Genomic DNA, 13,911 nt, shown 5'->3' with positions numbered 1-13,911 from the left:
TTCATAGATACCACGGTTAGCCGAAGACTGCTTGTCATACTATCACCGTCAAGCTTCTGCCACAAACGTAATGAGCGAAGCACAAGAGGCCCGCATGAAATGGCAACCAACAACAAGGTGAAAGCAGCGGCCGCAGCAGCGCCAGCTTTGGCCCCAACAGCGCCAACTTGCACCACCGCTGGCAATGCACGAACAGTCGCTTAGCAGTAGCACAGCAGTGGTGCCGTCGTGACAATCGATGCGGTGGTGAAAACTCAGTACAATTCTACGGTCTTCCCTTGCTGGAAGGATGGTCGCAATCTTGGCCACTATGTGTTATTATTGAAGAAAAACGGAAACTGAATAATTGTAGTGTAAATAAAAAATAGTAAAATATAATATAGTGCAATTAAAAATAAGCAAGTCATTAACACGCTGCAATAGAGTGTGAAATGAAATGTTGTTCTACGCCTGAAAAGTAGTGAGGCTCTTGCGTATACGAAAAATTTTCAACGAGCAAATTGAAATTTTATTCTTCCTTCTGCTTCTTCTGCAAATACGCAACAACATAATATTCTGTGTATCTGAAAACTGTAACGCCACCACCACAGCGCCCAACCACCCAACCGAACACCCACTTTTACGCTGCCATCAAACGATTGCAGTTGTGTGTCATACAGAAAATAACCAAAAAAATACAGAAAAACAATGAAAAAGATATAATTAAAACAAAAACGGGAGAGCGAAAAGAAAAAAGTGTATACAGGAAGAAAGGGCTGCGACGAAAACCTCTTCAGTGACAACGCGGTACAAGTGGAGTCTGAATAATCGAATCGAGCGAGACACACATTCTGACCGAGTGAAAATCGGACGAAAAATACAACGAAAAGAACGTCGGGAAAACAACAGTGTTTCACTTTTTTATTAGCAAATATTTATACGAATGTAATGTGCTATTTTAACGCCAACACCTCGTTAGCTATTATACACACAACTGTGTAAATCGTCACACACACACACACATACACACATATACAATATGTGTGATTTAAAATCCAAAAAAGACTGAAAAGTGCAAATGCAAGTGACAGTGAAAATAAGATAAACGCGTTTAATATTGCAGGCACGAAGTTAAGCAGGCGTAAGCTGTGCGAATATCCTTTGAGGAAACAATCAAAATAACAATAGCGCTTTGGAGACAAAGCTCAAATAATCGCGACAACTACAACAACACCCCAAGCAGCCACAAAAACAAAAACAAAACAAAAACAAAAAACAATACAAAATGGTTAGTACGAGTCGCAGAACGAAAAACGAAAGAAATAATATGTAATAGGCAAAGTGGAATTTACTACAACGAAAACGACGTTCACACACACTCACCGATATGCATGTAGCTGTGTATCGCGCTACGGCGCCTAATTTGCCGTTATACTATATACAGCCGTTGTAATGCACCACCTGCCTTTGCTTTTCACCACACTGCCGCGCGCACACGTACACAATTCCACACACAGAAACGTAAACAAGTGTGTGTTTGTAAATGCCGTTAAGAGGCGCACACCAAAAGTACACATAAATACACACACACACACGCTGCTGTTCTTTATATTTGTTCATTTTCATTTCCTACCTGCAAGCCTGCCCCGCAAAGTATACTACGTTTTCTTCATAGATACTATTGAGCTTACTATAAATAGCTTAACTACATAAACACATACATATATGCACACAAATATGTATATGTGGGTATTCATGAATTTTAACAACGCGCAGCCACGGCTCAAATTCGCTTCGAATATTTTGCACAAAAGGCAGTTGCATCATTGTACGAGTGTGTATGTATGAATGTGTGGCTCTAAGCCAAGTTGAATAAAAATTGAGATCAAATCAAAACAATTGTACCGTGTTTTTGTTTAGCTGATTGCTTTGGTTCACAACAAGGCGGTAAATGAGCAGCAAAACACCGAAAAAAATTTTGAGAAACATATTTACGTAATAAATTCGCGCATACTTACAAATATAGATTTACGCAATTTTATAAATGAAAAGTGATAAATTTGTATAACTGTAGATATGTGTAGAATGTATTTGCTTACAGTGGTTTCTAAATATTTTCAGCAAATATATAGGAAATGGAATTCAGAAAGTAAAAATTTCTAAAATTTACTTTTATTTATTGAAAGCATTCACTTCGCTTACATACACATTCACTTTGCCAACGTCCAACAGAAAAAAAGATAATAAACGTTAATTTTGGGTACACCAAAGCTCTAATACATCATTCACAAGTCCACAAGTTCACAAATTGGTGAATAGCATTGGAACTTTGAAGAGAAAAAACGTGTGAAAATTTCATATCGATATCTCAAAACTTAAGGAACTAATACAATAATTCATAGACACACAGATGAAAATTGCTAAAATAACTATAAAATATCAGTTGATAATTTATATACATACATATACACTTTGTAGGGTAGAGACTTAAATATCGTCTTCTCTCCCATGAAGTTGTCCAGTGGTCGCGTGGGAGAAACATGAGATGAGAGTTCGTCAATCGTTCAACAATTAGCTGATTAAAGATCCGCACTTCGACTTCCGATGCTTGCTTCTACTATAAAAAAAAACAGTAGGGTCTTCATCATTTGCCTCTGGGTGTTTTGAACATATGTATGTATATATTACTTATTAGGCTAAAACTTCTGTCAGCACCTCCAACTTTCTCCAGCATTCATTCTCACTAAGCTATATATATCTTCATATTTTGTAAGAGAAACCCCTACTTTACCAACTACTTTACAAAAAAATAAAAATTTACAAAATGGCGGAATTTAAATAAAGTTGAATTTTACCCTTAATTTTGGTAGTTTTTGGTCTGCTAAAATTCTTTGATTGGCCGGAAAAAAAACTGGAAGGTAATTTTAAATAGAACTTTATACAGAACATTCTAAAACAATTATAGTGATCGGATCATTTATCTCCGAGAAATCAAATTTGAAACACATTTTTTTGAGAAAATATTATTTTATGTATAGATAAGCAGATGGTGTTGATTGAACTGAGCGACTGTAACTCAAAAAATATTTGAAAAATCGATGAATATGAATAAATTTTTGTATTTATTAAGGGGTTAGGAGGGTTTCAGAGTTCAAAAAAGGTATTTTTACGATTATTTTTAATGTAAACAAACATATATATATAAATATAATATGGCATATTGTAGGTATATACTTAAACAATGTCTTCTGAAGTTTTGATATAAAGATGTTGAAAATTCCGCCGTTGAGACCTCATCTCTCTGTCTCACAAAATTAGTGCTCTGGACGTGGATAGCATAATTTATTATTGGTTCATCTAAAATTAAAAACTATACATGTTCCGTTAGTACATATATTAATCTCGTTTTTGAGCAAAGCAAATAAAAACAAAATAATGTCTTTTGGACTTTAAATAAAAAACAAATTTTTTGGTCAAATTAAGTTGTAATGAAAAAAAAAAAAAAATTGTTCAACAATTAGAGGATGTTATTTTAAATATTATATGTGTGCACAATTCGAGCTTAATCGGTTCATACCGTTTCAAGAAATCGTGTCCCCTGACTTCAAAAATGGAGTTTTGAGAAAAACATACATATAATATCTGCGGAGTGTTACACCGCCGTGGCCTGATGGACAGAACTTCCGAAGGGTTTATCTTTGAATTTTACTCGGATCGATTTAAAATTTTAGGAGAACATTTTAAACATATTATGTATATTATTTAATAAGACAAAAAAATAAAAATCGATTTTTTTAATTTTTCAAGCCCAATCAACCCCTTAAGATATACAAATAAGAGAAAAAATATTTTTTGTGTTTTAATTACACCCTGGGAGGGCGCTTCAATGTTCTAAAATAGGCATGAGAATGATATCAGTCAAACTTTATAAAAAATATGAAAATCAATATTTAAAAGAAAAAGTAAAATGAGCAAAGCAGCAATTAACTATTCATCACGCTATAGTGAAGTTGCAAACCACCGTACCTTACCAGCTTATTTTGAGCACTGTGTTCCGTAATAGATTGTTTTATTTTATTTTACATATGACAATAAAGTAAAAATTAGTTATTTTTACATACATGAAAAGAGAAACTTACAAAAAAAATAATGTCACTTAACAAAAAAAGTTTTCTGTGAGACACTGTTGCCAATATATGCATGTGACTTAAGCACTGCATTGGGACATTCATTTATTGCGAATTGATAACTGTGGTTTTGGGAAACTTGGGTAATAGAGACGCACGAAAGTGTCTGGCGCCAATAGAACCCGTGCAGTGACACATAAACTGGATGACATCGTTTTGCCAGTCGATTTATTGTATTTGTTTAGTTGAAACGGTGGCATTGCGAATTTGTATGATGTAAGCAGTCGCCAGAATTCTAGCAAATTTCTATCTACTCTATATACTTATTTATATATACATACATACATATATATACATATATGTATAGAGAATATGTATTTATATGTGAATCTGTGTACATCTACGTCATCTTTGCATCCTTGCGCATTGCGTATTTCAACACATACACAAGCATACATGTATGTATTTGATATAAGTGAATACAAGTTGAAATGAATCCTTTTATTTGTTGATTTAAGTTGGCGTCGCTGAAGTTATCACATTTATTAAGTCATCCGTCGATTGACATAAATTCCAAGTGAAAAAGTTTATGTAGCATACACTTATAAAACCTTATAAGCGCTCTTTCTATCTTAAATTGTCACTACTTGGCGCTTATTACTGTGGAGGGCCGCTTGTAGCAAGTCCTACTGCTATTGCATGCAGCAAAAAGCAGCCAAAGTAACCGGCAGAGGCCATCTCCTTAACCTGACGTGCCAAAATATAAGTAAAGTTACGCATACATACATACCATATATACAGTATACACAAATATACTTTTTTGTAATGTTTCTTCTTGTTCGTTATTTTGTGTTTTCGCTGTACTGCCAGCGTCTCGTTCCAACGAGTCGGCTAAATAAAACTGTGAATCGATAAAGTGTGTAAATGCCAATGTTGAATCTACAGCGGTGGCAACAACGTAACATACAGTAATGCTGAAGGCAACACGAACGCCAGCGCTGTCGTCACCGCCATCATTACCACAGTCACCGACCACCACCAACACTACCGTTGATGGACGTAGACGACGATTTACACAGACGATGTGTCGTCGTTCCCAATGGGTGAGACGCCCCCATGCAGCTATGCATACATACTTACATATATACATCTGCATATATGTATGTATGTATATAATTCATTGCACGTGCGGTTACTATCTTCTCTGTTGTTTCATATTTGCCACTGTTACCAAATTACAAGTTTGTCCTGCTTTTGTCATTCTCTGTTATGACTACTTACACACTGCAGGGTCTTTAAAGCAATGTTAAGAACCACGTGATAAGCAAAATGCTAAGGTGTGAGTTTATTTAAATTAAGTATTTTAAGTGCTTTTAAGCTATGTTTTGATTCGGTATTTCATTGAGGACTGATATTTTCAATATAACGGAAATGGAGCTGATGGTTCAATGGTGTTTGTTTTTGGAAAGATCGATTTGTAATATTTTTTCCAAACGGCACATGGTAGGATACATTTAAAACATTTCAGCTAACAAACGGTGGTGACTATGGTCCAATTTATCTGATCTGATAAACAAATACATTTTCATGTATTCTATCGTATCCAATACAAGGATGCCAACACCTTATTCCATTTCCATGCACTTGTTATAACCCTCGTTAAAGATGGTGCCTTCTTATCAAAGTACTTGTATCAGTCGAATAAATGACTAATAATACATATCGTACAGAGAATTATTGACCAGCTCGTTGTTTTTGTATTATATAATACCGTCATATGACAAATATTCAAAATCGTTCACTAAGTATTTTCAGTCGACTTATTGAATTTTTTCTCAACCACGCTTAACCGCTTTACTATTATACTTATAATTGAATAGCTGATATAGTAAGGTTTGTCTGTAAAATTTTATATTTAAATTTTTTTAAATGGTTTTTTTTATGTCCAATCGAAGATGGAAGACCTAAAACAATTGGTTGATGCAATCGTCGAATAACAACTCGAGAGTTTGCTGAAAGATTAAATTTCTCTGCCGCGATCGTTCACAAGCATGAAATGTCTAATTAATTTTGAAGCTTGAGATGTTTCCTCGAGCTCTTACATAACAAAATTTGTTTGCATTAACGACTGTGATTTGCTTACCAAAGGTCAAAGAAGTGATCAATTTTTTAAGCGCATTGTTTCTGGATTATTTACAAGTATGAAAAGCGCACGAGATTATGGTCTAAAAAGGATAACCTAACTCAAGCCACTTCGATGCCGATAGTCACCAAAAAAAGCTTATGTGGTCTGTTCGCTGAGTTTTTAAACGGATCCTTTGTATGGTGTTTTGCCGGCAATACCACGTTTAATTTAAATTAATTCTAAATTAGTGAAGAGAAGATGCCATAATTGAACAATAAAAGAGTATAGTGCTCCAAGTTTGAAGACTCGCCAAAAGCTTTTGCAGATTGAATGGGATGTGCAAACTAGGCACTTTCGGATTATTACTTGTTCTGCAAAGTTTTTTGGATGGGAGAACTTTCACCTCAAATCAGGACAAATCACGAAACCTCGGATGATTTTTTCCGAATTAAATACATGTTCTCTTTACAACATGACTCGTTTAACTAACCAAAATTACTGTCAGAAAGGAGACAATATAATAAAATAGGTACTTCCAAGCCCGTAATCTTCACACATACTCGCTTACCATGTTCACACGAAGCAATGATTTGCTATGTGTTATAAAAGAGTCCTCGAAGTCTTCCTTTCTCTACATGTTCATATTGTGAAACTCTAGTGTCTAAATTGTTTGAGACAGTTAATGCAAGGTGCATTCTTGGCTACAAAATAGAGCTATTTGTGTTAGGTTTTTCAAGGGCCTCGTGATGTACGTTCTCATTTATCTTCCCGCAATGGTCGACTCAAATACAAAATATTCATTTTTATGAATTAAATTAAAGAAATTATATATCAGCTGGCTGAGGCTTTCCTATTATCTATATTTATATATGTACACACATACATACATACATATATACCCAATTTTCAAAGGCATGGAAAATCTGATTATTCTCTCGTTCAAAACAGTTGTTACGATTCTATGAATGTGCAAATTCACTTCGACTCCCTGGACATATGCAATGTATGTACATACTTACATATTGTATATTAGCATACTCATAAACACAGTTTTTCTGTAAATAATACTTTATTTATGAACTTATTTTCCCATGTCTAGAAAAGTTGACTGCCCCCGAATGGCAATAAAACAAATGCATTCATATTCGACGGAAAAAAATCTCACAAAAAGTAAAAGTTAACTGTGGTAAATAACTGAATGTATCGGATTACGAAGAGGAAATCATTTGACTAGGTTTCATCGCCAGTATGCAATTTGCGGTATCGCAAGTTCCACTGTTGGTTCGTGCCTAGCACTCTGAGTCATTCAACTTGTTTTTGTATATGAGATAGTGGTAAAGGTATTAGGGACATAAAAAATACATTAAAATCATCCAAAATTTATATGAACCACCTCAACATCACTTCGGATACAACTTCTTACAACTTTAAATTAGGTGTTGAATGATACAGTAATAAAATTAAGCATTAAAACTAACAAAAAAAAATTGCAAATAAATATATTTTTAAATATATATACGTTATATTAAATATCATAAATTGATTAGTCTCCCTATTTCTTCTTCATTGAACCACCCACATTTACACACTTTTAGAAAATGAGAAAGGTGACGCGATTATTTCATTTTATTATTCACTTTTCTCAAATGGCTGATGGATGTTCTAGTAACTTCAGCATAAAAAATATTCTGGAAGGTTCGGCATTGATTAATTTTAAAATTAGAATTGATCTCTTGAGATAATTTCTTGGGTAAAAATTCCGTCACAAAGTAGCATATTAAGAATATTAGATAGCAGACTCTGACTAATTCCCAAGCTCTTCATTTTTATTTCGAGTTAAAAAATATTTGATTTTTATATACACATAACTCATCGTTGACACCGAAAAAGTCGGGCCGGAACCACTTAATCTCATTCCAGTTCTATAGATATTTAAGATGGATCAATATATGTAGATTTCTCCCATTTAAACCAATGACTTTCAAAAGTACCTTTATTATTCTAACCAATACCAATTTCAATTCACAGATTGTCCGAAGAAGAAGCCGTCGAGCACGCATGTGGAATATGGGACTATTGTTCCTTATTTACTACTGCGTTAGTGTCTACTCGGCCAAGAGTGAGGGAAGAACGGAAAGTGTGTTTAATGCCGAGAATTTGCAAGAAGAAGGGGAGAACGGGGTAGGTGAGACAGGCGGCAATGGACCCTCAGATAGTGATCTTGCGGACACCGATGTGATGGATAGTACGCTCAGCTCTTTAACTACAACGGAGGTAAAATGCTTCGATTATCAAAATTTCATATACGTATTTCTATATTTATTTCTATTTTAATTTTAGAGTACTTTTATGACAACAGAAGCCACACACGCCGCTGCCAAACACGCCGTACCCACTTGGCGACCAAAACGCAATTGTACTCCGCCCGCCATCGAACAATTTCCCAAGCCATTAATGGGTAAATGGGCACGTCAGCATGGTGGACTCGTCATTCACATACTCGTTGCTATTTTTACGTTCTTCGGTTTGGCTATCGTTTGTGATGAATACTTCGTGGCCAGTTTGGATCGCCTGTGTGAAGAATTGAAGTTGTCGCCCGATGTAGCGGGTGCTACATTCATGGCAGCGGGTAGTTCCGCGCCCGAATTGGCCACTGTGGTGATTGGTGTATTTTTTGCGCAGGACGATATCGGCATTAGCGGTGTTATTGGCTCGGCGGTGTTCAATATCATGTTTGTAATATCTGTCTGTGCGCTATGCTCTGGTACTGTGTGTCAACTGAATTGGTGGCCATTGGTGCGTGATTGCTTCTTCTATAGTCTCTCGATATTAGTGATGTTGATTATCATCTTTAATGACGTTATATCTTGCGTAAGTAGATCAAACTATTTTGTATTAGAAAGACACACACTCACTAAAATATGAAATCCGCTCTTTCGAAAATATATTTCAAAACATTTTACCTTCTACTATGTTTATTTGAAGTTGTGTATAAACTCAATATAAATAAATGCTTTATTTTTGGTTTTCTTTTACAGTACGAGTCCGTCTTCATGTTGCTATGCTATGTGGGTTATTGTGTGGCGCTACATTTCAATACGGAGCTGGAGCGTTGGGCTTTGTCGTTAAATCTACCATTCAAACTACCCACAAAGGAAGAGCAATCATCGCTGGTGACATATAAGAACATGCCGGATAACTCATACACACAAGGCGCTCAGCAGCAGCAACAGCAAACAAGTCTTACACAAGACGGTGCATCTGGTTCACAGCAACAGCAACAGGCAACAAGCGATTACCAAAGCTATGGAGAATCAAATACCAGTTGGGATCCAAACGCCGCTTGGGGCGATGAACCGTCGACAAATCCAGTGGGAGTCAGTGTTAGATACGGCCAACCGCCTGGCGAAGATGACTGGGGCACGAATACGTTCTATGCCTCTGGACCCGGTTCGGGACAAGATAATATGGCTTATAATCCCGATCAACCGGATGCCGTCGTCACACAAACAAACACAAATGGTGACGGCAGCAAACCGAGTGTAGGTAATACGCAACCGGCTGGTGTTGAATATTATAAATCAGCTGATAAATCGAAAGAGGCACGCCCCAATCCATTGGAACGTCCCACGGAAGGCGGACTTCCAACACTGATCGCCTGGTATGTCGTCTATCCCATACATTATTTATGCCAGAAAACTATGCCAGATTGTCGCACCGAAAAATACCGTAATTGGTATCCATTCACATTTATCGTATCGATGATATGGATCTCGTTCTATTCATATTTTATGGTTTGGATGATAACCGTGATTGGTTCAACATTGGCCATACCAGACACGGTTATGGGATTGACATTTGTGGCTGCTGGTGTATCTGTACCCGATGCCCTAAGCTCAATAGCGGTAATCAAAGAAGGCTTCGGCGATATGGCCGTATCGAATGCGATCGGCTCGAATGTCTTTGATATCCTAGTGTGCTTAGGTCTTCCGTGGTTTATACAAACGGCCATTATAAAGCCTGGCTCGCACGTCAATGTCATCTCGAAAGGTATGTATATATACTTGGCATATAATTATCGAATTCTATGTGTGTCTACATGAAATATATGTATATATGTACATGTATATTTACATATGCAATGTAAATATGTACTTATATACGTATGTGAAACTACTAAGTACTTAAGAAAAAACCAATTCCGATGCTGGAGTGATGATTAAGGTCAGAATTGTGCATATGTATGTATGGAATATTTCAATTAATGCATATTTATGTATGAACTACGCACGACTTTATAGCACACACATAAGTAGTTTATGAATTTTAACTGTTATGTGTTTGACAATTAAATGTTTTCGTCATAATTAAAATAATATCAATTTTAAACACACTTCCACTTAAAAGCTCATTAACGTCCATTAATGTTCTTTCTTGTTAAAAATAGGAATTCGTATTTAATATTTTTTCAAATTTTACATTATAGTTTAAGAATTGTTGTGCTACAATTATAGTCGTTTTTTTTTTAATTGTCATTACTAGCAAATTCTGCAAGCAACACAATTGAATCAACAAACATTTATTTATACATAAATTATTGTGAATATTTCGTTAATTGACCTTATTAAGAATTTATGTAAAGAACTAATAAATTATGATTCGCATAATTGGTATTAAGAGTATATTCACAGGCCCTGCAGGAAGTTAAAAGATATATTATGTTTTCAATCAACTTAAAATCAGATTAGTTAGAATCATAAAACTGTTTCAAAATAAGTCGAAATTCGAAATCGAAAAATCGAAATCAGCTACAATCATTATTTTAAACTAATTGAGGAACTCATTAAAATCCTAAATGGTATTTTCTTTTCGAAAAGTATATTGATGACATTAGCCACGTGCTTTAAGAATGGCATACAGCAAATATTCGAGCTAAACCTAAAGGGTGATTTTTTAAGAGCTTGATAACTTTTTTTAAAAAAAAAACGCATAAAATTTGCAAAATCTCATCGGTTCTTTATTTGAAACGTTAGATTGGTTCATGACATTTACTTTTTGAAGATAATTTCATTTAAATGTTGACCGCGGCTGCGTCTTAGGTGGTCCATTCGGCAAGTCCAATTTTGGGCAACTTTTTCGAGCATTTCGGCCGGAATAGCCCGAATTTCTTCGGAAATGTTGTCTTCCAAAGCTGGAATAGTTGCTGGCTTATTTCTGTAGACTTTAGACTTGACGTAGCCCCACAAAAAATAGTCTAAAGGCGTTAAATCGCATGATCTTGGTGGCCAACTTACGGGTCCATTTCTTGAGATGAATTGTTGTTCGAAGTTTTCCCTCAAAATGGCCATAGAATCGCGAGCTGTGTGGCATGTAGCGCCATCTTGTTGAAACCACATGTCAACCAAGTTCAGTTCTTCCATTTTTGGCAACAAAAAGTTTGTTAGCATCGAACGATAGCGATCGCCATTCAACGTAACGTTGCGTCCAACAGCATCTTTGAAAAAATACGGTCCAATGATTCCACCAGCGTACAAACCACACCAAACAGTGCATTTTTCGGGATGCATGGGCAGTTCTTGAACGGCTTCTGGTTGCTCTTCACCCCAAATGCGGCAATTTTGCTTATTTACGTAGCCATTCAACCAGAAATGAGCCTCATCGCTGAACAAAATTTGTCCGAAAAAAAAAAAAAAAACCGAACACTGATTTTGGTAATAAAATTCAATGATTTGCAAGCGTTGCTCGTTAGTAAGTCTATTCATGATGAAATGTCAAAGCATACTGAGCATCTTTCTCTTTGACACCATGTCTGAAATCCCACGTGATCTGTCAAATACTAATGCATGAAAATCCTAACCTCAAAAAAATCACCCGTTATATTTCAAGCACTTTTTGTTGGTTGTCTCTTCAAGAAATCTGTAGCAATATTTTAAAGAAATGTAAGCCAGCTTGAGTTAATGAAGATATTTTGATTTATTTTGGTCAATTTATTACAGGAATATTATCTTAAACAAGTCTAAGAGTTGAAAATTTACCAGAAATAAAAATGTTTCAATTATTCAATGAAAATAAAAAATCAGAAATAGGTGAACCAAAAGAGCTCATTAGTACATGCGATGGATTTCTAAGCATAGTGTTCCAAAATTACTGTAAAATATGAATTTCAACAAGAAACTCGAAAAAAATTTTTGCTGATAAGAGTTAAGCATATAGACATACCTGTACATATAATCTTTCATGTAATGTAATTCCTGCAGGGTTGTTGAATAAAAAAAATCTAATATCATGATGATAGTCTTTTTTAAACTTAAAAAATAGAAATAAGTAACGTTAATTAAATTACGTATCAATTTGATTTTTGTGCACTGGGTTTTTTTGCAATTTTTCAAGTAATGTTTGAAAAACAATAACTATTTAGCTGCATAAATCACTTTGATATAACATTTTTAATTGTTCAAGTTTTTAAATATTTACACAATTTTTACAATTATTTTATTAAATTAAAAACCAGTAACACATATAAGTCAGACTATATAATTTAGCAAATATTACAGTATAATTATTTCAACTCGATGGTTTATAGATAAGCTGTATAGGTCAGAAAAAAAATTCCTAAATTAACCTAATATTTTTACGCCTTGAGTTAGGGGATGAAAGCTTGTTTTTATCGTGGTCCAAGGTACATTTGTTGTAAATTAATCCAGAAGACATTTTTATGTACTTGCATTTCCGAAATCTGATCAAGACCTAGAATACCGAAATGCAGTAGCATAGAAAGAAACCAGGAGATCAGGGATGATTGTAGTATTGGAGAAAGAAATCTGTAAAACATAGTTGCAGAGCACCGGATAGTTCGGAGGAAAATCTCCTCGATATCCCTACGCTCATAACATAAATGAACCATAAAAATTATTTCTATGGTTTCAAAGATGCGTTGACCAGATTTACTAAAACAAATTCTTTTAAGTTCTCTCAATGTATTCTAAACTGAAAGGATCAGCTTACCACTTAAATATATCCATTTATTGATATTGGATTAGTATAGCACCAACAAAAAATAGTTTAATAATAAATATACCATACACAGTAGGGCTATGCTCATTTTTGTTAAGCTGACTGATAAATGTTGAAGAGCAATATATCCGGAACCAAAAGCTCAATTAGTTATGGATTCGTTTATAGAAATGTAATAAATAAACTAATAAAAAATTAGTAATGTAGAGACTACGATTCAAAATAGTTATACTGTAATGCTTTTCAATCAACATTGATTACACATAAATTTTTCAATTACACAGTAGTTTTTATGCCCAAACGTAGATTTTTCGATTTTTTCTTCACATTTATGGCTGTATTATTAGTATTCGAATTTTATAGTAAATGTATTTTAATTACACCTATTTGAAACAAGTTTTATATGCTCTCTTTCGCAGGCTTGGCATACTCCACCTTATCGCTCTTCTCGACGGTCATCTTTCTCATTATGTCCACACATTTGAACGGCTGGAAATTGGACAAACGACTCGGCATTATACTGATGATTTGGTATTTGTGCTTCATCACTTTGGCCTCGCTGTATGAGTTGAACGTATTTGGTTACATGAACCCACCGGAATGCCCCAGTAAATATACTTATAAATATCTCACTTCTATTTGATTTGATCAAATACGACCCGGACG

At 34.9% G+C, this 13,911-nt stretch overlaps 1 protein-coding gene across 1 annotated transcript in view; it reads left to right on the top strand.

The window, feature by feature from the left end:
- The first annotated feature begins 65 nt into the window (after positions 1–65).
- LOC105223153 (probable sodium/potassium/calcium exchanger CG1090) overlaps positions 66–13,911 on the top strand; it is a 24,794-nt gene continuing 10,948 nt past the window's right edge. The window contains exons 1-5 of the mRNA XM_049448924.1: positions 66–1,267; positions 8,260–8,505; positions 8,572–9,102; positions 9,270–10,281; positions 13,665–13,853. Of these exons, the coding sequence (XP_049304881.1) occupies positions 1,265–1,267; positions 8,260–8,505; positions 8,572–9,102; positions 9,270–10,281; positions 13,665–13,853 (1,981 nt within the window). The 5' untranslated portion in view covers positions 66–1,264. The remainder of the gene's footprint in view (positions 1,268–8,259; positions 8,506–8,571; positions 9,103–9,269; positions 10,282–13,664; positions 13,854–13,911) is intronic.

The sequence above is a fragment of the Bactrocera dorsalis genome, chromosome 2 (genome assembly GCF_023373825.1).
Source record: "Bactrocera dorsalis isolate Fly_Bdor chromosome 2, ASM2337382v1, whole genome shotgun sequence".
Lineage (NCBI taxonomy): Eukaryota > Metazoa > Arthropoda > Insecta > Diptera > Tephritidae > Bactrocera > Bactrocera dorsalis.
The sequence above is the reverse complement of the archived record's forward strand: the minus strand, read 5'-3'. Positions and strand labels throughout refer to the sequence as shown.